Source organism: Cladophialophora immunda (genome assembly GCF_000835495.1).
Source record: "Cladophialophora immunda strain CBS 83496 unplaced genomic scaffold supercont1.1, whole genome shotgun sequence".
NCBI lineage: Eukaryota > Fungi > Ascomycota > Eurotiomycetes > Chaetothyriales > Herpotrichiellaceae > Cladophialophora > Cladophialophora immunda.
The window spans coordinates 7,653-31,938 of record NW_015622541.1 but is presented as its reverse complement, the minus strand read 5'-3'; the positions used below and the strand labels follow the sequence as shown (position 1 = coordinate 31,938).

The 24,286-nt window shown below is 45.6% G+C and overlaps 4 protein-coding genes across 4 annotated transcripts; 1 reads left to right on the top strand and 3 right to left on the bottom strand.

The window, feature by feature from the left end:
- Positions 1–1,368: 1,368 nt before the first annotated feature.
- Positions 1,369–2,296, top strand: PV07_00004 (uncharacterized protein; the record flags this gene model as incomplete). The annotated part of the gene is made up of 3 exons (XM_016386421.1): positions 1,369–1,747; positions 1,799–2,082; positions 2,132–2,296. Exons 1-3 carry the CDS (start codon positions 1,429–1,431, stop codon positions 2,294–2,296), a joined length of 768 nt encoding a protein of 255 aa, XP_016253349.1. The 5' UTR covers positions 1,369–1,428.
- A 1,049-nt stretch (positions 2,297–3,345) lies between these two features.
- Positions 3,346–4,461, bottom strand: PV07_00003 (uncharacterized protein; the record flags this gene model as incomplete). The annotated part of the gene is made up of 2 exons (XM_016386420.1): positions 3,346–3,868; positions 3,947–4,461. 2 exons carry the CDS (start codon positions 4,459–4,461, stop codon positions 3,346–3,348), a joined length of 1,038 nt encoding a protein of 345 aa, XP_016253348.1.
- Positions 4,462–17,195: 12,734 nt separating this feature from the next.
- PV07_00002 (uncharacterized protein) lies at positions 17,196–17,603 on the bottom strand (the record flags this gene model as incomplete). Its single annotated transcript, XM_016386419.1, has 1 exon — positions 17,196–17,603. The coding sequence occupies one exon, from the start codon at positions 17,601–17,603 to the stop codon at positions 17,196–17,198; it is 408 nt and encodes a 135-aa protein (XP_016253347.1).
- Positions 17,604–18,056: 453 nt separating this feature from the next.
- Positions 18,057–19,750, bottom strand: PV07_00001 (uncharacterized protein; the record flags this gene model as incomplete). The annotated part of the gene is made up of 8 exons (XM_016386418.1): positions 18,057–18,153; positions 18,198–18,347; positions 18,404–18,596; positions 18,652–19,024; positions 19,138–19,160; positions 19,211–19,477; positions 19,536–19,627; positions 19,683–19,750. The coding sequence occupies 8 exons, from the start codon at positions 19,748–19,750 to the stop codon at positions 18,057–18,059; spliced, it is 1,263 nt and encodes a 420-aa protein (XP_016253346.1).
- Between the last annotated feature and the right edge of the window lie 4,536 nt (positions 19,751–24,286).

Sequence of the window (24,286 nt, the reverse complement as noted above, 5' to 3'; positions counted from 1 at the left end):
AACGGTTTGCTAATCATGTCTCTCAGTCACAGGTTGCACGGGTTTTTATACCGTAAAATCCCGCCCGGAGCCCTTTCCGTGAGAGATACAATGGAACAAATCGCTTGATCGAGACTCATTGAGGCCCTCAAACAATCCTGCAGATGCGATACTGTATCAACTGTTCGCTTGTGGACCAGAGAATCGTATACACTATCGGCGGAAAGATCTACCCGGCCGCCTCTGTTCTGAGCACAAGTCATTGCTGTTCTGACAAAATACTCTTTGCTCTATACCAGTGCCTGGGTAAACCTCAGGCCATTCATTTGAATACGTTTGCTCTACTCCTGCTAACTACTAGACGTTCAAGACGTTCACATTTGACGTCTTTGGAATGCGTTCTCCTACATCCTGGGTCACGCCGTTTGGGCCGGTTGTAGAAGAGGTGAATGTCACTGACATCTACTAGTCCACTTGGAACCCAACATGGTTTCTTGCCACGGAACTGAATTCGAGAACAAAACGTCCTACAGTGGTACGCACTTGCTAGACGAATCTCAAGGAGCTGACATTGGGCTCCAGTTTGCTAACGCCACTGAGCCCGCCGGCTGCTACAAGTCTTTGTGACAGATTTCCGATGCAAACTCATTCGACGGTCTAACTCGATGTATCACCTATCCTGGCTTTCTGACCTCTGCTTGGGTTCAATGGTGCCTAGTCGATGGAGGCTCTAGATAGTTCAGGACGCTTCTGTCCTTCAAACCAATGAGTTGACGTCTAACTCTCGTAAATATCACAGTCGAGACCCTGGACCCACTTGTAAGTTGCAAGTATTCGTTTACCATCTGGGCTACAGACCCGGCCTCCCCACTCGGCAAGTCCTTCTGAAATATGCTCTGCTTCTAAAACTCCCGCTTCCCATTCGGGGTCAGCCATCTGTTGACCTCTACAGTGGATTCATGTATTTGGATGCTACGTCGAAGCTGAGTTTGCACAACAAGAACTCCGCCAAAACCGGATACGAGATGCATAGTTTCGCTGTCGGCAGGAGACTTTGCGGACGGGGAAGATAAAGACTAGGAATAAACTTTCGACCCGCTGCTGTTTTGGCTGCCTCGCGGGCTGGTAGCTGATGTGTTGTAATGACTCGCTCAAGCTAGTACCACGCTTGTAATACTGTAGCGTCCTTCGTAATTAGCCACACAGGCGCTTCCTTCCGAGATCCATTTGAAACCTTGCCTATTTTCTTTATTGAGCTATATACTACGTGGTTGCCCTCACGTGCCTGACATCTGGGTATTCTCACGCATAAGCGGTTGATGGATAAGCAGTTCGCAGTTGTGCCATCCAAAGCTAAGAAACCCCAGCCAGGATCCGACCTGGTTGAGATACCGGAGTGACTTTTCCTTGGCCATCTCAACGACCAGCATTCTCACAAATCGCGACAATATGAGTCAAAGAGCGGGAGCGAAGGAGTATAACTTCGTCACATTTGCTACCCCCGATGAGATGAAAAGCACCAGAGCTCGCCACTTGGTGTCTTCGCATGTGTCACGATTGTGGCGAAGGAAAACACAGCCGTTAACGATCCAGCCGAGGACTCCCCTCCGCACCCCTACTTCTTGGACCAATACATCACAACAAATGCAGAAGATTCGGTCAGGAAGCCCACGAGTCGGCCATTCAGACGAGGCGGCGAATGATTTCGGATTCAGGATCCCCGAAAAAATCCCGGATCAGGTCTCAAATAGCCTCCCTCTGTTGCAGTGTCAGTTCGACAATTCCTATGAGAAATTGTTGACTAACGAAGAACTACTAGTTCTCCAAGTATACCCGCTGTTTACTTGTCCAGTGGAAGTAATGCTGGACGGCGCCACACCATACGCAGCAAGGTTCTTAGCCAATGTTGATGTCAAGGACGTGTATCCAGCTATTATATCTATGAGTCTCACGTGGTTCTGGACCCAGTTTCCCACCCAGTATCTACTAAACAGCGCTCGTTACTACCGCTCACAAGCGATTTCGACACTCAGACAAAGAATGACTCAGGATAACGTGCGGGAAGATGTTGTGCTCACGGTGATTTGTCTCCTGCAAACTGATGTGAGACGAGCAATGCATTGTCCCTAACAACTTTCTAATTTCGTACTAGGCGTTGATGGGTGATACGAAAGCTCTTATGATCCATCGAAAGGGTCTTGAGGCAGTCCTACAAGGCAATGGTAGCCAAAACCAGTCGGATAAATACCTGAAGGCTATCAAAGAGAAGTATGTCCGACTTCGAGCCATTCTCAAAGAACGTCTTTTGACCTGTTAAGGCACGATCTCCTACTTGACCTAATGGGAGAACCAGTCACCCTCGACCAGTGGGCAACGAGAACCACCGAACCCATTGGACTTCACTATCTTACAACCGGGAGTCCGCCAGAAATATCTGAAGTGCTCACCAAACTTCCGGAGGGATTTCGGGCCATTGCTTTACAGGAGCAAGGCCTTTCTATGGAGCTTGCAAAATCAATATTATGGACCGCATCCTGGATGACCAGTCTAATGAAAAACCAGTCACTCCGATCATCACGGCGAAGTCTGGATGTGGAAATCAGCCAGATTAGACGGACTTTACAGCATCTAGATCCCTCAGTTGCACCCCTCGAGCGATGCTTTTGCTTAGCATACTATATGTCGATGGCATGTATGTACTACAAGCCGTTATGCCAGAATTCGCCGTTCTTCCAGAGTTGTCGAGAAGAAGCCACAAATCTATTGCTGTCGTATATCCCTGACACAGTTCCCGAACGAGAGCTTCTACTCTTCACAACAATGCTCGTGATGGAAGCGTGGAAGATAGGTGCGGCCTTGGGGCCTAGGGGGGTCGATCTCGTCGGAAGAATGAAGCTTAGATACCCGGAATTGCGTCGGTGGGGCCTATTGAGATCGATTTTGAAGAGATTCATAGCAACGAACCATGCGCTAACAGAGTGGGAGAGAGATCTTCGGCTAGACCAATCAATGTAATCTTTCAACAGAATTTGTTTCGTAGTTGTTAGAGAGCTTGCAGAGAAAAGCCAGCTGTAAATCATTCCTTTAAAGTTTATGGGTGTAATCTTGGACTATCCTCCTAGACGCCGCTGTCCATAAAAAACTGGTTCTGTCTACTCGCCACCGTCTGCAGCTAATTCTACGCTCAACTCCTAATGCTGGCCTTCCGATGCTGCGTGGGTGGGATTTTCCCGCTTCACGGTGGAATATGGAAGTAACCAGGCTTTTCACTCTAGAGCCTGGACACTGTTGAACTTTGTTATCAGCTAGTATCAATATCAAAATTTTGGAGATTCCTCATCTGGGACCGCAGAGATATCTGCTAGTCTATGGGGTTTCTGATACATGGTAGACCAACTTCTGTCCAGACACCAAGCCTTTTCTCGAAAGATCCATACCCTCGAGCACTCCAGCCAGACCATTTGGGCCGATTTTCAGAGGGTGCGTCTTCAACTTTCCCTCAGCCAAAAAAGACTCTGTCATCTCAAACCAGCGTCTGGCAAACTCAAAGTCTTCTGCAGACGCAGCAATCGGAGTCCCAATGTACACAATGTCTTCTCCCATGGCTGTATAGGCAATACCAGAAGACGATGCCACATCCTTCCGTGGCGAAACTTCCCCTAGTAGATTCGAAAATTTGGCGTCGGATCCTGATGTGAGAGCAGCGGCACAATACTCCGCCGTGCTTTGAGAAGAGATACAATCAAAGGCATATTTCAAGGAGTTATTCGTTTCAACACGAATCTTCGAGGGCAAGTCCGTCTTGTAGTCATAAACAGCAGTGGCTCCCAGCGATTTGACAAGATCAAAATGCTTGCTCGAGCAGACAGCAATGGGTGATAGCCCAGATCTGTTACATGATCAAGTTAATAGCATTCGAAAATACACTGGCGGTGAAGAAAGCATAGAAAAAGGTCCGTGTACATACAGCTTTGCAAATTGGACTGCCAAAGTTCCTGTTGCTGAGCTTGCTCCATAGATCAGGACTTTCTCGCCAGACGATGATGGATTGTTTGGCCACGGGAGCCCCATAGCCTGATACATATTCTGGCCCACAGTTATGACACCGAGCGGTAGAGTGGCTGCTTCGTCGAAACTCATGCTGTTCGGGATCTGAAATTGTAGATCTCCCTTCGCCACTATGAACTCTGCGAAAGCACCATCCTCGATTTGAACGGCGTTCATTCCATGGACGAAGCCAGCAATTCGGTCTCCCTTTTTGAAATCCTTGGTAACAGCTTTGCCTTCTTCTTCAACAAATCCTGCATAGTCGCAGCCAACGAGAGCACCCGTTGTAGATATGAAGTCAACATGCTTCCAATCGGTAGGATTGATGGCGACTGAGTGAGTCTTAACAAGAACATAGTCATCCCTCAGTGTCGGAATCGGCCTATCTGAAACAAGTTTTGCCTCTCCAGGGCCTGCACATATGATCGCTCTCATTGTGTGGAATCTTCGCTGAGTGGCTGAGAACCAAAATAAAATCAATAGAGATGTATAGAAATTGAAGAAGTGAATCGTAGAAGAGATCTCACGTATTTCCAAGATCCGGAATGTGCTTCAATTAATAAACTTTGTGCAGACTGTTCAGGGAACCTCCCACCAGGACGATCCTTATCTTCGAATGAATCCTCGTCAGGCAAACTCTCAAGCCGTAGATCTCCGGGGCATGTGAGTAATAGACAAATAAAATTGCAGAGTAGAACCACCAGATATGGTAACCCAAGGCTGTGGGTCTTTCTCCTCCAACCCTCTCTCTTGTTAAAATCGTCTGCTGGCTCGCTAGTGGGAAGCTGAAAGCCATTATTGCGGCAGTCTCCGGTGACTAGGCCTACTGCGCAGACAAATGAATGATTCTAAAGACCGTGTCATCACCAGATGACCTGATTCAGGTCAGATAATGCATGACAACAACTTCACACGGGTCCAACACCAAGAAAGGCAGACTATCCAAAGCCTACTCCCAAGCATAACGGTTCTGAATCTCCTCGATTTTGAACACCAAAAGATTACAATATCTACTTAACATGAGGTCCTTCTGTATGAGGCCCGACAGGCGTTTAGCCACTAACTTGCAGTTGCTCCTGAATGTCGCTGAGAATGGGATATATGATCCCGTTTTCCCATTGTTTTTCAGCGTAGAACACTCACAGGGCAGTCCGAATGAGTTTGCGATTCACAAACTCACCAATTCCCAGTTCTGAAAGCTCGCGGCCAAAGCCCGAGTTTTTGATGCCCCCAAAGGGTACTTCAGGACCTGTAAATGCACAGGAATTGACAAAGACCATGCCGGATTCGATCTTGGAAGCGACTTCCTGAGCATGTTTGACCTCACCAAAAACGCTAGCCCCAAGCCCGAATTTTGTCGAATTCGCGAGTTTAATTGCCTCTTCTTCCGTTTCGGTCACATAGAATGACGCAACAGGACCAAATGTCTCTTCCCGAAACAACGGATTCTCCGGGCTGATGTCAGTGATGATTGTTGGCTCCAGGTAATACCCAGGTCGATCAATCCGATTGCCGCCCACCACAATTCGGGCGCCATGGGATTTAGCATTGTGGATCTGATCCAAAAGTCCGTGTAGAGCTCGTTCTGCGAACAGGGGGCCCAGCGTAGTATGACTATCCGCTGGATCACCAGCCTCAAGGCTTTTAAAACGTTTGACCATGCCTTCGAGGAATGATTTCCCACGTTCTTTTCCGACAACGATGAATCGCTTGGAGGAAACACATGCCTGTCCCATACAGATCATCCTGCCGGCCACGCCTTGGTTGATCGTGGTTTCGAGGTCGGCATCTGGAAGCACGATCAAGGGATCACTGCCCCCAAGCTCCAGGACAACTTTCTTCAAATTGCGACCTGCTCGTTCAGCAACCGAGGCACCCGCTCTTTCACTTCCGGTCAATGTTACCCCACGGATGCGAAAATCATCAATGAGAGAATTTATCTGAGGAATGGTGCAGAATAAGTTGACATAAACACCCTCTGGCGCCCCTGCTTCCGCAAAAAGTTTTGCGAATGCTAGTGCACACTGGGGCACACTGGGGGCGTGTTTGACAATGATCACGTTTCCTGCCACGAGCTGCGGTGCGACGACGCGAACCAATTGATAGTAAGGGAAGTTCCACGGTTCAACCGCTAAGAGAACTCCAACTGGCTCAGTAAATACAACTGACCCTGGAGCTTCGGCAACTGGCTTTGGTTCGAGGAACTTTTCCCCGTGGGTTGCATAATACTCGAGGATGTCGATTGTGAGATTCACTTCGTATCGTGATTGGTCAATGAGCTTGCCCATCTCATACGTGATCAGTTGGGAATACTCCTCGGCATTTTGACGAAGAATTTCTGATGCTTTGCCGATAATCTGAGCTCTTTCCACCGTAGGACGTAAGCGCCAGTCTGTTTCGTAGACATGGTGCGCCTTGTCTAATGCTGCTTGCACCTCCTCATCTGTGGTCTCTGGAAAGACCTTCTCCACTTCTCCCGTAACCGCATTGACAGATTTGTATTCGCTTTCAGAAGCTGGTTTCGCATTTGCTTGCAATGTAGCCGGTACCGGGGCCTTGATGTCGTACCCATTGAGTGTCATAGAGACAAGGCAATAGACTCCAATAAGATGAATGAGCTCGAAAGTTCCTTGCTCACCAAGTACATTGACTGCCGTAGAGTAGATATTCTTCGGAAGGACACCACCACCTAAAAGGGCAGCAGCAACATCATATGCGACCACTTCAGGGGCTTTGAGATTCGCGGGTCGATTGCCTGAAGCAAGTGCCTCAACTTGATTCTTATCGACTCCAAGACTGTTCGAGACACCTGAATGGGCATACAACTCGTATGCCGCTTTGAAGTGGGACCCAACTTTCAGGATCGCGACCTGGCGTACGTTCTCAGGCAACTTTGCGTTGATAGTGATGAATTTGGTCAAATTCCAAATCGCTGCTCCAAGCATGGGCTCCTGAAGCCATACACTCCAAGGACCAATCAATGCCTGGTGCTCTGTCTCCGTCTGAAAGCCGGGAAGATGGGACGAAATCACAGATCTGATGTCCTTGTAGAGTGCCTCTTGTTCGCCCGAAAGTTGGGTTGGAGGAAGCGGAAGAGCACGGTCGGTCATGTTGGAATCTAGTTTGTATCGAATGGTGGAGGATGTTTTGAGGGAATGTATGGAGCCGGCAACTTTATACCTCGTACCCAAGGCACAATCATATATTGGGAGTTGGAGATAGGGCTTCTTTAGGAAGTGTCTACTGTCAAAGGTAGCTGCTGGTATCTGCAGTCAATGCCTGCCCGTAGGATATATTATGAATATAAATACACATTTCTCTCTCTCGGCTTTTCGTTACAGTAAAAATCAGAATATGTTACCTACTTGCATTTGAGTAAACGTTAAAGTGGCGGGTCTTGGGCCAGCTCCTCCACCAATCGGTTAAGATTGACAAATTGCCAGATTCGGAAGAGAAAACAGTAGTTTGGGGTGGGCCGCCCAAGTCTCCACAACGGCTGAGTGATCGTTCTCCACAGAAGTACAGTGTTTTGGCCTCTTTACTATGATTTCTTAGTCATGACGAATTTACAGTAACCTGAAAGACGACAGCATTCACTATTGGGTGTAGCATTTCCCTAAAACGCCAGAACGTTTGAGCGACCCTCCAATTCGTTTCACCAGCCTATCCACAGCCAAAGTTGTACACCAGGTAGTCGGCGGATGCCACCTTCCATTCATTTTCATACGACACTCAACAGTGACTCCACATCAACTCAGCTCATGAAATTGACAGTAGAAGGGAGAATTCAAGGTATGTATGTTAGCTTGAATTGGGTATGAAGTCCCAAATCATGGGACAAATCGTTGACATGGTTAACTCGCAGTACACCGGAAGAACTGCGATGGATAGTGGAACACTTGAACCCTTTGGGCGGTCCACCACAAGCCTACGTACCCTGTATTAGACATGTCTAGAAACTATTTATACTCAAATCAGCACTTCGTGAAGACTTCTCCATATATAGCCAACAGGGCAACTGGAGCAGAGGTCTTTTCCACACAATTTTCACTCTTTTCACTCTTTTCACTCTTTTCACCCTTCGAAGTCTCCCCCTGGTCTTCAGAATGGGTCCTGAGTTTGATATTCCCAGGTTTTGCAAGGCTGGTGTTGTCAAAAATGAAGGCCCAGACTTCCAGATCAAGGTGGAACTAGTGCCTGTCCCCGAACCAGGTGAGAATAAAGTCTACGGCATACATTAGGTGGAATATAACGCTGTGTAGGTCCCGACGAGCTCCTACTTAGACTAAATGTCACTGGACTATGTTTCACTGATCTACACTATGCTATGCACGATTGGTCCATGCCCAAGATGTCTGACTTTGGGGTACGCTCTCCAGGACATGAGGGTGCAGGAGTTGTTGTCAAAGTTGGAGAAAATGCCAAAGGTTGGAAGGTTGGGGATCGTGGTGGCGTGAAGCCACTCTGGGATGTCTGTGGCAACTGTGATCTTTGTTACTCTGGGAAAGAAAACTATTGCACCGAAGCAATCTATACTGGTCTTGCCAAGGTAAGGAGCTGCATACAGAAGGAAAGAACGCGCAGGTTAACAGACGCAGACTGGTACCTACCAACAATATATTGTCTCCCCAGCCAAATATACAACCCGTATTCCCGACGGTGTAGATGACTACATCGCAGGGCCCGTCATGTGCTCAGCGTCCACTGTCTATCGCTCTCTGGTAGAGGCAGAGCTGAAGGCAGGAGATTGGGCCTGCTTTCCCGGAGGTGGCGGAGGAGTCGGCATACAAGGTGATTTATATGACAAACCCCCAGACTTGCCGCTGACATCAGGGCCAGGAGTTCAGTTGGCCAAAGCGATGGGGCTTCGACCGATAGTGATTGATTCAGGAACTGAGAAACGAGATTTAAGCTTGGAAATGGGCGCTGAAGCATTTGTTGACTTCCGAACGTCATCAGATGTTGTTGCAGAGGTTATCCGCATTGCTGACGATATCGGACCTCATGCGGTATTTGTCACTGCTCCGCAAGCATACCCAACTTCGATCAGCCTGGTTGGCACACGTGTTGGCGCCAAAGTCATGTGCATCGGGCTTCCAGCAGCGAATACGGTCACACTGGGGGCAGACCCTTTCTTCTTCGCTGCTAGGAACTTCGAGATCAAAGGGACAATGGTGGGATCAATGAATGATACAAATAGGGCCTTGGACTTTGCGAGACGGGTAAGTGATCAAACCCTCAGACTGCAACGACAGTAGACTTGTCTATGTGTGAATCTACTGACACCGTTTTCCAGGGACTCCTCAAACCAATCTACGAAAAATTCTCCATTGACAGGCTGCCCGAGGCGGTAGAGAAGCTGAGAAATGGGAAGGTGGCAGGACGCTGCGTTGTAGACTTTAATTGCTAGAGGTCTTCATAGAACAGATACTGTAGGTCAGGTCTGCATAGCAAGAGAGAGTGCCAGAATGATAGGTTTCAGACCTATGATTATGGCTTTTGAACCCAGGTACCCGGCTTCTGTCTTTCCTAGTGGCGAGTTGGGAGTCGTCTATGGTGATGGCGTCAGACATGTCTAATGGGTAAGCTCCTATAGGAGTTAGAATTCACATAAAGGACTGGAGGATGAGCATCGGCTGTACAGAATCAAGAGGAAGTTCATTCCCAATTCGCCCACATACTGTCACCGAGATTCTGACGGAGGAGCATGAACTGCCGCGCCATACACAATACACCTTGGGCAATCTTATGCCCATACTTTCGGGATGATCAAGTCCTCTCCCAGACTTCCGAGTATTGTTGCATGTCCAACTGACCATAATATTGTCATCATCAATCTGGACTCCGTAAATCCAACTCTTCCTCATCCATATAGAGAATGTAATGTGCCGCTGAAAAAAAAAAGGTTGGGCGCAGGAATGCGTATGTGAAGTGACACGTCTTCCGACTCCTCAATACCCTGTATGAAACAACAGCCCGCCCAATCTCATCAAATGCCTCGAAGTATGAAGACCCAAGTACTCGGTAGGACAGTTGTCTGCAAAAGTGGACGTGTAGTAAACGTTCTGAGGCTAGATGGAGGAACTTTCGACCGTGCAGGTGGGAAAATTGGACTGTCTGATAGCGTTAGCAAGCCTCCAATGAACATATGTTCAGGATAATAGATGAAGAGAAACTACTCAATTTGGTCTCAGAATGAAGTCCATCGGATAGGAGTACTCAACTCTCGTAAGAAATAGCTCCCAGAGCTCATCTTCGGTACTGGAAGTGGCGAGTTGATGTGAGGTAACTTTCGAATGGTCATGCACTCTTCTGTACGGTCGGTCTTTTTGCTGAGACTAGAGCTGTCTGAACACTGCATACGGCTCTTCAAGGAGAAGGTCTCGGAATCGTATGCGTTGGAGGATGCGTCACTCCCGGGCTTCTCGGCTCAAGTGCTTGACAGATGAAGCCATGACAGAAGGGTACCGCTGAAGTCGGAGATTGACGGTTTTGTCCATCGAATTTTAAGAAGCCCGCGGGAGCTGCGACCTGAGGTCGTAGCATGCCGCCGATCGAAGCGGTCCCGAGTCACTGCAGGTGTCCTGCAGGCACCTCCTCTTCACACCACTGTCAATCGTGCTTCCATTTCGAGGCAACCTGTTCGCGTATGAGGATTATCCGAGTAGAATGCCACAACTGGCAGCATTGGTAAGTTCTGCTGACTGAGATCGTCGGAGGGGGGAGCTGCTGGATCTAGAGCGTAGAGGTAACGCTTCGAGCGTGTAGTACCTAGTATTGGACAGGAACCTGTTGCGGTTTTCACAGATGGATAACATTAGTCAGGACAAGCTGACGTTGCGGACAGAATTCCAGCAGAAGCTCATGCGGGAGTGCACGAGTACCGATGCAGGAAGAGTGAATCCCAGCTGTATTGGTTGATGAAAGGTTTTCAGCAGGCACCCCGTGGCCTTAGTGGATCCAACATGCAACCAGGGGTGGCCAGAGGTCAGGTTCTGGCATGAATGACCACATGAATAAAGCATGAAAGTCGATTAACGCTCTGGGTCATGTCAGACCGCCTGGTATGCATAATTTCCTGTTACCAAAATTTCGAATGATCGAAGATGCCTTTCCAAGTTGATCCTCTGCCTTGCTTTATTGGCTCCGCTTCGAAATGAATGCAGGTAGTCACGGTGTTCAGGTTCATCCGTGTCTGGAGTGAACTATTCTCCAATGACAGTCAAATTGCAAGCGAACAGACAAGCCACACATCCCCCTTGCCTTTTGTAACCTGTGTTGGGGTTACTGCCGTCGCGGGCCACCCCGGCGAAAGCGTTTCGCCGAGAATGTAGTGTGGTCACTCGCCCTGTGTTTTCCGGGCTTGCCACTGAAGCTTTTCAATTCGTTGGAAGCGTATCCATTGATGCAGAGCATCGTATACCTTTCATATTCGCAGCACCGTGGATGTGCCTCTACTACACCCAAGTAGAAGGCATTAGCTGAAGCCAGTACTATCGCGAAGCTTGATCTGTTGGGCTGCGGGAACGCCTCCTCTCGCTTCCGCTCCAGTTCTGTCTGTAGGCCTAGGGCGGACTAACTTGAACTTATGATATTGTTTTGAGGGAGCGCTGCGATTGTGGGCAATAATATATTATATCCACCAATACCTTCAGGGGCGGAACCGCATACACCTACCCTCTGCCGATGTGATGCAGCGGAAGAGCCTTTGGAGATGTTGAAATACACGAATCAAATTGCGGCTCCGCAAATTGCGACCAACCACATTAGAGCCTTGGCGGAGTTGGTAGAGCAAAGCGACCTGCCAAGCCGGGAATGATTGAAATAATCGCTTAATGACATAATATTTTTTTCCATGCTCCGAGTACAGAGTATCAGATCTTTCTCGGTATAGTACCCTAGCTCCCCGGTCTTCTGCTTTTCATGAAGGTAAGCTCATACTAGAGGCCAAAAATTGATGTGAGATGTTCGCGTACGGAAATCTATCTGTGTGCTAATCTGAGTGTCTGACTCAAGCCTTCGTCCCAGCTGTTTCTCGCTCATGGCCTTTCTCCCACCAATACCACCCTTGGATACAAAGTCAGGCTTCACCTCTATATCTCTATGCACTACGGCCACAACAATAGGAGTATCCGAGTGTATTCCACCATCGACGAGCTCGTCAATCTCTTCGGGAGTCTTATTGCTTGTTTCGACCCAAGCGAGGACGATGAAAATAACCTCCAGGCCGTCCCTGGTGGCATTGGTCATCGATCATATATTTCTTCCACCCAATATTAACCAAGGCGAGTTAAAATACGAACGTGAAGATGCCTTTGCCTTTTTGGCTTGTGGGATTCCATGAAAGACTGCCAACCTATGCAGCTCCGTTGAAGAAAGAAGGATGAATGCTAACTCTACTTGCTCTTGGACTAAAGTTGAGCACTTCTGGCGGATACATACACAGAAGCGTAGTCCAACCGCAAGAGTATATGCCTGCAGAGCCATCAGCAAATACTGTCACTGTAAATGGCTCATGAGGACTCCAGACCTTGGTAAAGAAAGAACCAAGCCACAGCCGCAATAAGACCTGAATAGTTCTGGCCCATGATGTACACTATTGTTCTTTGCCAGTGATCTCTATATGGCAACCAAGAATGAATTCAATCTATACACATGGTAAAGAGGGTAACGAGATAGAGGTTTACCGAGGAAGCGGCCATAGACCGTGCACCCAGTTTCTTTCAGCCAATTCTGTCTCCTAGGGAGGTTGCCAGTGTAGCTAAGCAGAGACACCATATAGACAAGTAAAAGTTAATCCGCAGTTGCGTGTCTGTGCCAGAGATGCCGCGCTTGAGTGAACGTTGCGTACAAGCAGTACCTAACGATGTCAGCCTTCCTCTCTTCTTCCAATAGTGCCTCAGTCAATTCACTCATGCGATGATGGCATTCATTGCGCAGGAGCACACCAGGAATATCCTTTTTCTGCTATCACGAGTCCGAAAGCATCCACCCAGCTCTGGTTTACTTTATTAGCTTCGTCGAAAGTAGTGGTATCATAAACCTGACTGTATTGGGTCACCATGATAAGGTGGTTCATATCGCGATTGGCTGACACTAGAGACAAGACTTCTGGCGCTTCTGCTTCACGTCCCTGGACATAAGCCTGCGAGTAGATTTGGGTACGAAAGGTGGAGTCTTAGGGTAGAGCAAAGCTGGCACAAGCTGAATTCACAGTAGCAGCTGTCATGTCCTGGAGCTGCCGATCTTCGCTATACCGTATTCAACTCCTGATACCAGTAGCCTTCCACCGTACCAGAATGTGTAGTACATTCCGAGATAAGATGCGCACTATTTTAGCGGAGCAACTTCGAGTTTTGACACATAAAGTATGGTACGATTCTGGCGTACCACTTGGAGAGGAATGCCAACATAGGCTATGGCTACGGCTACGGCTACTCTAGCTTTACACCCCTATCGGTGAATGACGGTGCTTGAGAAGAGGACAGCAATGCACCCGCCAGCCTGCAAAGATCAGAAGTTAGCGCGATTGTAGACAACTATAGTAAGCGGTGACAGTATGTGGGACTTACAATGATACCGGTTTTGGCTTATTGACCAGCCGTTATAAGGCTGAAGACGTGGTAGAAAGGCGGTAGTATATTAAGGCGATCCCTGACTATAGGCGACGGTATTTCATAGAGGCAGCTAAATCATAGTGGAGTCTCCCACTATGTTGCCATTAGATCCTATGGTCCAAGTGTAAACTCAGCCAGTAATGTCCTCAACCCGAATACTAACGAGTTGGCCATCATAAAGTTCACCAGACAAGATATGATCACAAGGGCTATCAATACATTAGATTTTGTTAGGACAACGTGTTCTGAAAGGCGTGCAGCCGCGGCTTTGGTAATACCGTCAATTTTCCTGGCAGATATGCTTCGGAGAGTTGAAAGAATTGAGAAATCAAAGGAGTCGACGACTGCCAATATAAACTATCCACCGAGGCCTTATCAGTTTTGGAGAAGTACTGTTCTGACACTCACGGCGAGATAAGAGATATTCTGAATTTAGCAACCACGAAGGTAGATTCGAGGTAGTCAGAAAAAGAGGAGTAGAAATTTAAGAATGTCCCGACATCGGGACGAGTCGTCCATCCGTCTCTTCCTCTGACTCGCAACTTTTTCTTGCGGTCGGTACATGGAGTCCGATAAACGTCCAGCGATGGGTCTGCATACTAACCCGAATAAGTCCACCCCCATAAATGTAGTCCCATCTCCCCAAAATCCTTCATTCATCCTTTGGCGACATCCGTGTACTCGATCCCCCCGATCCATATCTTTGCTATATCTCTCGTGTTCGTGATCTGCTCAAGGGGGTTGCTATTCAACAAGATCAAATCCGCTCGCTTCCCTAGTGCGATGACGCCGCGATCAGTGACGTTGTGGAGCATCGCAGGAAGCGATGTGGCCGACCGCAACGCCTCCGCAGGCGTAAAGCCTACTTCGACGAATTTTTCAAGTTCTTGATGCAGCGTGTAGCCAAACGGCAGGTTGAAAGGAGGATTGACGCCGATAGAGTCTGTACCGGCGATTAGCGGTACGCCAGCCTCATGCATCGCGCGGACGTTTGCTTGGACTAGGGCAAAGGATTGGTTTGTGTTGGCATATCCTTGCAGAGCTGTCAGCGCTGCCGTGCTGTTGAGCGTCCGGTTGAAGACGATCATCGTCGGAGTGATGTATTGGTTGTTGGCTAGTATTTGGGAGATCATCTTGTCTGTCATGTGTGCATCCGAAACTGTGTGCTGAATACCGTTGGTCTTAGACTCGATAGCTTGTTGGTAGTATTGAAGTAGTGACGCATGGGTCATAGACTTCTTGCCCAGTCGATGGACGTCCTGGACAATCGCATCTTGCGTCTGCTGGTCCGGCCCATTCCCTTCTGCGGTGATCTTCATATAATCGGAGCCGTTGTTGAAGGCCCATGACATCCATTCCTGCGCTTGCGAGGCATTGTGGATTGTTTGGGATGAGGTGAGATTGTGCTGTCTGGCGTGGTCACTTCCTGGACCAATGGCGGGCAGGCCGGCGGTGAAGATTGAAGTCAACCCTGTCTGGTTGCGGACGGCGTTGCACTGCGGGTAAGAGAAGCAGGCCATGTTGAAAGCAGTGGTAATACCGTAGCTACTCAGCGCCTCAAGCGACGTGAGGTTGGAGATATGAAGATGGCTATCGATTAGACCAGGTATCAGGACTCGACCCTGGCCATCGACGACGGAATCGGTGTTGGTGTGGTCAGCAGGGTCGCCGATTTTGTCTCCGTTGATAATAACGGTTCGCGGATCGAGAAGCTTGTGACCGTCGAAGACGCGTACATTGAGAATTGCTATCTTCTTACGAGGTGGACTCACACTTTGCCTGCGGACCATAGCGTGATATTGGAGAGCATCGATATCTTCATTTCCGGCTGGGTGGACAGCCGAGAAACAAGCCCGGACTGAATCAACGGTGGCGCAGAAAAGCGCACAAAAGAGTTGTAACTTCATGGTCTTTGAGAAATCGGCTTGAAGGAAGGTCAGATACAATAACTTTGTATGAGGCTGTGTCTATAGAATAGAATTGAAAGGCGAAGTGAATTGAAAGATTCTTTCCGGTTCTCACCACATACTCTGAGTTGGATAATTTACGTACCTGCATATATATACATATGTATCAAGAAAGCAAGGGTGGCCATGCTCCCGTTTTGGCCCTCACGTATCCTAACGCCATGGTCTGTCTCAGTGTGCAGTTCGAAAGGATCGACCGTTGCGTCACGACATTGATTCAAGGCCACCTCCTCGCCTTCGTAGACTAAACTCAAAAGCGCACGACATAATACTTTTGAAACCTGAATCTGCGATCAGACGATAGCAGCTAAAAGCTCTCATATGCAGATCCCCGTTTGTGTCTATTTGATGGCCTCACAAACAGCTAGCACTCCAACCGTCCGATTCGTTATTGTCGTTGTTAGCCATTCGAGCTCGGACTGCCACTCTGATCCTAGCAATCTCACTTCGAAATTGAGAGTCTGCTGTGCCCACCTAGGAAGGAGCCAGTTTTTGGATCTGCGACCGAAACTCGCGGACTAGGAACAGAAGATCGCTAAGGAGATACGTCATTCTGTTTTAGAAGCGGGACATATCCTTCCGGAAGGGAAGAGCAACAATTGCATAGGTTCCGCATGTTGACTTAAGGGTCGAGATAGATTTGTCTAGTGTGTCACATCATATGACTTACTTTGGGTAGGGCCCAAAGTACCGGGGGCGGATGGCGGGCTGTCCAAATACTGAAAGTGACATTCCTTGCTCGCCGCGCCTCTCGCAATGCTTGTATCGTGGCGCCTGTAGATTGTGCTGCTGCCAGGACGCGAATCAGTCCGTACCGTCTTGGCATAGCTCAACGAAAACGAAATACAAGAATGAGCGGTTTGGGGTCCCGATCGGTCGTAGCATATACTTGTTTGTCGAGGACAGGTTCGCGGGTTACCCTGACACGTCTCTGTTTACAGGCACTGCACGTGTTGCGAGTCTTGAAATGATGTTGTCTCGATCGTACCATCTGGCGAAGAGCGTCACAAGAAGGTCGATGTTGGAACTGACTACGAAGGTTTAGTGAACGAGGAACGGAAGATTAGGAGCTGAGACAGCCAATCTCCTTATTCCCTTCGAATCGCAGGTCCCTAGGGCTACTCAGCTGTACCCTGGCGGACGCCTGGGGCTGAAATATAGTTCTTCCCAAAAGCCGGGCGACGGGCCCTGCAACACCGTTAGCATTCTGTCGTTCGGCTCCGACGGAGGTACGAACGGGGTGATCTTCATTCCAGCTTTGTGTAGATCTTGGCAGCCGTGGCGCTATATCCTATTGAGTTTAATATACGAAGTGCCGAGCCAAAACCCCAGCCACAGTCCCAAGCCCCTGTACCTTCTACTTAACTTCGCCTGCATTACATTAGTCATAACTCTAGCAATTTCGGAACGCCAGATTGCCTTGAGCATTTCGTCTCACACTTCTATTAGAAGATATCTGGAGAACCCAACCTATGTTAGTGATGTAGTCTTTTCTACAGAAATGACGCCTATCGGGACGACAGAAAGCGGTACTACTACGCGGCGTCCCTTTCAAATTAATCATGGCTCATATGAGGTCAATCTGTCACAACCCATTCGAGAATTCCAGACCTTGGCTGGCGAAGCCTGCTGCCAGCGACTCAGCAAAAACATCCATATCACACCATGAGAAGTCCTCTCCGGGATCACCGAGCATTAGGCTCGCCTCCACCTGAGACCCGCCTCCACTCTCCAAGTAAACCTGTTTGGAGGTGTTCGAGTCTTGCAGGCCCAGAGTGCCTCTAGAGGCTGAAGGAGAGCTCAAAGAGTCGTACAACTCGATAAAGCTTTCCAAGCATTCGCGACAGCGTGAAATGATCGGATTGTTGTTGTCCAACCGCAAAAACACCTGGCCGGCATCATTGAGGCCGGTACGGATACGGCTGATATCTTCTGATGCTAGTAAGCCTGCAAAAGGTGCTTTTGTCGATAGAAGCAGGATGCCAAATTGCATCAGAGATGAGTTGAATGCTAAAGGTATTGGTCAGACATGTTCAAGCAAACTCATGAATAAGACGGAGAGGTTACGAACTGAGGAAGTTTGTCATCCACCAAGCACCCCAAAGTAGTCTTTCACTGTAACCGTCACTCACAACAGTCTTGGCCAGACCGATGCTTCTACCGCACATGTCCATACATTTCCTCATTAGAGAGAATCACGAGTCCCTCAACAGTTCCAAATCTACAGCAGCATCGACGCTCGCTGGATCATGATCGAGTTACTTGAGCAGCACTGATCGATATAGGAGGGACTGTGCTCCGTAGTATCGCATACTCAGGCTTGCTTGGAAGCGCTGCACCTGAATAGATCGTGGGCTCGTTCGTTGGTCTGCACCGCCATCAAGAGGCCGCATCTCGACGGGGATCGAACGATGCCATTCGGATAGCTGCCAGGAGAAGTCGAAGGCTAGATGTACGTCTCAAAGACAGTCCGATTCTTGTGCGAGCCCACGTTGTCGTCGTAAATTTGAGCCAGTATGGGAGAGATGAGCACAGATAGCCGACTAATACTGTCAGTTGCGTCTCTACTCGTTATGGATGCACCCACATAATTGAGTTGTAGTATATTAGGCTTGACTTCAGTACCGATGGGCTCTGGCCACCTGCAGGAAAGACGCTGCTGATATCTACAGGAAGATCCATTTTGGTGAGAGCACTTTGTATGATCGAGGGCCGACCAAAGTGGACGCTGAGTAAGCTATCGACTGGTTAGAACAAGCCAGGACCAGAGTGCCAAGGCTGAGATCTACTTACCAATCATTCACAACACACCAAAACCATGTCCTCTTGCGTGTTTCACGCTGAAGGAGCGACAGATTGCTGTATGAATCAGTGTGATGGAGGCCGATTTGCATAGCTGCTTTGACTGCAAGTACGTGGAAGGTCCATGCCTGGGCCGAGCTCGTTGAGCCTTGTAGGTGACAGGTTGTAAGACAAAGCAATTGGACTTATGGTAAAGATTGTTAGACTGTGCAGCATAGGGTTTCAATACTGAACCTTACCAGTTTCTAGGTCCGAATAAGTGATTGTTTCAGGGATTGCCAACTTCAAAGCCTTCTGAAAGCATTTTTGCGACACTTCCATCGCTGCGTCTGGAGGTGATGCATAACTTCTCAGCCCATGAGTATCGGCGAATATCATGTACAGCAAAGCGAGCCATGATCGGCGAACATACTGGGGATCATTCCTTCTCAATTCTTTGTATGTCGCCAAAATTGTGTCCTCTTGAATGCAAGGAGAGAACAGCCCCACGGTCCCGAAATACTGTTGAAGCAGAGCGGTTGCCTCTGGTTCGGGGGGCAGATACTGGACCCTTGATGCGAGTCTTGAGCGCGACTCATCGTGAAAGCTTGAATATCCATAAAGATGGGACGCCTTCGCACTTCAACGTCCGGGGGCTTAGATTTTGATAAGTCATGCGGAACGGGGGGTCGTCTAGGGCGCCAATTATTGCTGGAGCTAACAAGTGCTAGAGAGAGCTCACGAACCAAGGCGAGATTGGAGGAAGGACCTTTTCAATGTCAGCCGGCCTCTTACGAAACGCTCCGGGAATAGACAGACCGAAATGTGTGTAGTATTCTCCACTATCGGACAGAGCAATGGCTCCCATCCCGTCAACACTGTCTGGCTCGATCGTCGGTTCTTCCGGTATACCGGTCGAATGCGGTGTAATCGAGTTGCGATGAGCATAGTCTTCTAGATTGACACCACTCTCGCTTATTGCGTCCTCTGCGGAGGCCTGGCTGCCTACGTAGACGGCCTGTGGCGCGGACTGTACTCTTTTTTTCCAGAGCTTCCAATCTTGCCAACAAGTGGAAGCTAGTCGACCTGATGTTATTGTGAGCACCATTCGGACATAGCGAACGGTGTTCTTTAAAATGCTCACCTTTACGCCGCTCCATCGATGAGAGGTTGGTCATATTTAGAACTTGCACCTGCTTCCTCACATCGCCTGCAGCTGGGGTGCTGTTCATCACACTACAAGATGAGTACACAAGCAACAAAATCTTCAGGCACAAGGTGTCGGACGTACTCGAATCTTCCGATTTCGACATTCCTGGCAAGCGATGGATACGCGTACCCGTTTCTTCCGAGGACCATCCTCTTCCATTGGTCGTCTAACGCAGTGGGTTCTAAATTGGCCTGAATTGCTACACCTAGGTCGATACCGAGCTAGTTCTTGCCACAAGTGGAACGTGAAAGAGAATGAGAATGAAGGCGGCGCTGGTCAATAATGGCGACGAATTACGGGGCGGCCTGCTTCAGGACCGGCTGGTTATAGGTGAGAAAGAGCGAGGTTGGAAAAAGTTGAAGAGAAGAAAGGCTAGAAAAACTCTCCCGAAGCCTAGACTCACGGGTAACAATTAGAACAATCGGTGAATCAAACGAGCTACGACCCCGCTTTGTGGGTGTTGAAGTGTGGGATTGCAGCGGAAAGCCACAGTATTGGAGTCCGACGGCACATTGGCACGGCAGCGAATGGACCAGGCTGTGTTACGGATCATTCCGCCTGTGGCAAGATCGGGTCCGGCGCCTCAATGGACTCTGGGGAGTGTTTCTCAACAATCCTTGTGTTACGAACCGACCATATGGGAGGCCAAGGAGGAAGACAGGAAGGAAGGTTAACCGAGGAGAACATGTCGGACGCCGACGTCTTGGCAACGGGTTAGCATGACCAGGCGGGGCAACAGGGTAACATGCCTAAATAGGCTCATGAACATGTTGACATACTTAACATATTTAATAGAGTAACATAATAGACATATTTCTTAAATAGTATATAGCCACATAAGGTTATATAGTTCTCCTCGTAGTTAATAATAGTTACATAGAATCGAGTTCCTCACAATTAACTACTATACGTATAGGTCTATATACTATACGCTTAGTTTCCTATCTTAGTTACATCGCCCCTCTCTACTATATTACTAAGTAAACTACCTTAGGTTTACCTATAGATACCTTATGTATTAGATAGTAGCTCGTAATACATTAACTATCCCCTTAGATAGTAGTAGACTTAACGATAATGTCTAGTAGCTCTAACCCTAAGTCACCTAAGCTAAGACTTACCTAATAACCTAATACCTTAACTATAAGCGTTACTACTTTAACTATTAATAATATGGAGACCGGAAAGATAAAAGATAACCTTAAGGTTAAATAGTACTATAGGGATAGAAGTAAACTTAGTATATATCTTATATAGTTAAAAGCGATGTTTACTCTATAATATACTAAATACTCTATCTATATAGAGAAGGTTTTATTCGTAGGACTTTAGCTTCGCGGGTTAGTATTTAAATAGTTTAAACTTATTATAGGGGATTACCTTAGGTCTATACTAGCGTAGCGAAGCCTAGAGATAAACGAGATCTTTAGGAACTTCCTAATTTTTAAGGAAAGAATTAAGTAGATCTTTAGGATACTAGGAGAGGAATAGTCGGCGGCCTAGAGAATCTACTAACTTAAATAAACGGGATCCGCTACGCGATATTACGCTATATTCTAACGCTATACTTCGAAATTAGATTAGGAAGATAAAGCTTTTACCTTAGCCTACTATTAGGGGCTAAAGGATTTAGTTAAAGATAGAATAGGGATAGATTATCTTAACGAGTATAAATCGCTTATTAAACTCTCTATCGAGACCGATAACTAACTATACGAACGCTAGATAGAAAGAAAAGGGACTTTTATAAGGAGTATAACTTATAAGAATAAATAATACTATAGAGAACTAATAGACTTAGATATAATCTAACGTAGTAGTTCTACTTACTAGAAAGCGCGAGGAGAATAATCTAAGGTTAAAAGTGATAGGTCTTATAGATTATTATAGTTGGAGCGAGAGAAACGTAAGAAGAATAATCTATACTATAGATATAGAAAATCTAGATACTATATAAAAGATTATAAGAACGGTCTAACGCTATATATAATGAACGATAATATAGCTAGTTATAAAGAAATAAAGGCTAATACTTTATAAGGAGCTTAGATAGTAGTTAATAGCTAGAGTAATTTAGTATAGAAGGACTACCTAAGTACGGAATCTCATAAGAGGATAGGTAGATCTAAATAAGATATAAAACCTAAGGAAGAAGCTACCTTAGAAGAACGGGAATAATAAAAAGAATTATAGTATTAGCTCTTATTATAGACGGCGTACTATAATAATAGATATATAATCTACTACTTAGAAAAGATAGGGAGTAGATAGTTTCTAAAACGATAAAGAAGAGTAGTAAGATAAGCTAATAAGTTAAAGCGCTAGGAAGTATTTAAGGTTAATAATAAAGATACTAATAATAAGTAAGGATTCTAGATAATATATATACTAGAACTAGAAGAATCTACTATATTTATTATAATTAAATATAATAATAAGGAAATAATAATAATTATACCTTACTAAAGATTACTAAAATATTAGTATAAAAATAATTATAGACTAGAAGTAGAGTATCTCTACTCTATATTTAACTTAGGATAACTAGCTAATAAATTAATTTTAGTTATAATAGAGATCTACTAGACTATAGAAACGGGATATATTGTTCTAGGGATATATTTATATATAGGAAAAGGTAATAAAGCGTTTACGATACTAATTATATCGTTATAGAAATAAAGTCTTAATATAATAATAGTACTAGAAGATACTAGAATAGTATAGTTAGTCTACGTCTATAAAAGATACTAGGACTATTAGATAGTTATATATATTAGAGAGACATAGACTAATATCGGAGAATTATACGACGATATTAATTCGCTTATAGGTTATTAACTAATATATACACTTTATAATAGCTATATAAACGATAATCTTATTATTTAAGAACCGGACGAGAACCTTATATTAGGGGAAGATACTATATATTAATAGTATATAGTACTAGAAAGTGATAAGTATAATATTAAAATCGCTACTAATTTCTAAAAGGTAGACGACTATAAGACTAAGTATTACCTTAATATATCGTATTAATATATAGTTTATAACTCTTTTAGGTTACTATAGTTACTACTTAAGAAAATTAATATAAAGTAGTATTAGAACTAAGAGTGCGAATACTAAGAGGATATATATATCTATTAACTAATAGAGTCCGTAATAGTTAAGATAAGACTTCCGGAAGAGACTATAAAAAGGATTATTATAAAAAGAAATAAACTTAAAGAAGTATAGCGAGAGAAAGAAGTTATTCTTAAACTAATTCTATCGATATTAGGACCTCTAAGAAATTAAAAAGTAATCGATAAACGTAAAGATCTAGACTACTATTATAAAAGACTCTTATATAAAGATAAAGACTACTAATAGTAATATAGAGATTATTTATATTACTAGAACGTTAATCTATAACGACTCTATATACTAATATCTAGAGGAGTCTACGTTAACCTTATTATCATAAACGGGACCTGGAAGCCGGGCACAATCAAGATCGCGCCAAGCCGGACCGCGCTAAGCCACTTTAGGCCGCATACAGTCCGCATGAGAAAAGCATGCTTCTCGCATCCGAGAAGCATCCTCTCCTCATACTATGAGTCTTTGTCACTACTGGATATAAAAGGATACTTATTACCACGGAATATATCTATCGCTGAGTACTGCCTATCTCTAATAAGGCATCCTTGATACTTATAGAGATAGACTAAATATACGATAAATAAGAATATTAATAAAGAAGAGAATTATATCTATATTACTAAGAAGGTATACTAAATATAATATTTACTAATAGTAATAACGGTAGAGAAGATCTATATAGACTATTTATTATTAAAGAGATAGTTAATAATAGAGTAGATAGAGATTTTATAGTAGATAATTTCTACTACTTAAGTGAAGAAAAATACGATATAAAGATAAAGTATTAATATATCTATAATATTAATCTAGATATTAAGAACGTCCTAGTATACCCTAAGATATTTAAGATATTAGAAGAGTGTTTTAATACTAAGTACTAATAGGACGGAGAGTAATATATATACTAACTAAAAAACTTATAAGTAACGACTTAATAAGGTAGAGAAGTTATAATAATAAACTAAGGGTTAGAAAGCCTTAGGAGTTAAGAGAGATAACTATATTAGATAATTATTACGTAGCTCTTATAATAAAGCTAGTTAATATTTAGATTACTATTATAATTAACTTAGGAGCTAACTAAAGCTATATAAGTATAACTATAGTTAGAAAACTATATGAATATAAAGTAAAGAAAAGACTTCTATATCCTTTAAAGATAGTAGATAGATAACTGTGAGGGTTTGGAAAGAGTTCTATAACTAGCTAGCTAACCTAGTAATAAGGAGGATAAATCTAAGGAGAGAGAAGGAAGGAATGGCTATCCTTCCTTTCTCCTTATATCCTCTAACGCGCCGTAAGGAGGTAACTATTATCCTCACCTCCTTACTCCTTTCCTTACGTACTTATTCTAGCTCCTTACCTTCCCTTACGTACTTATTCTAACTCCTTACCTTCCCTTACGTATAGTATCTTAGCTATTAGGACTTTATATCTCTTATACCGTATACGTCTTAACTAATTAGGAGATAGTATTTCGCCTATATATTATATAGGTAAATCTTAACTAATTAGGAGGTAGTATTTCCTAGCGT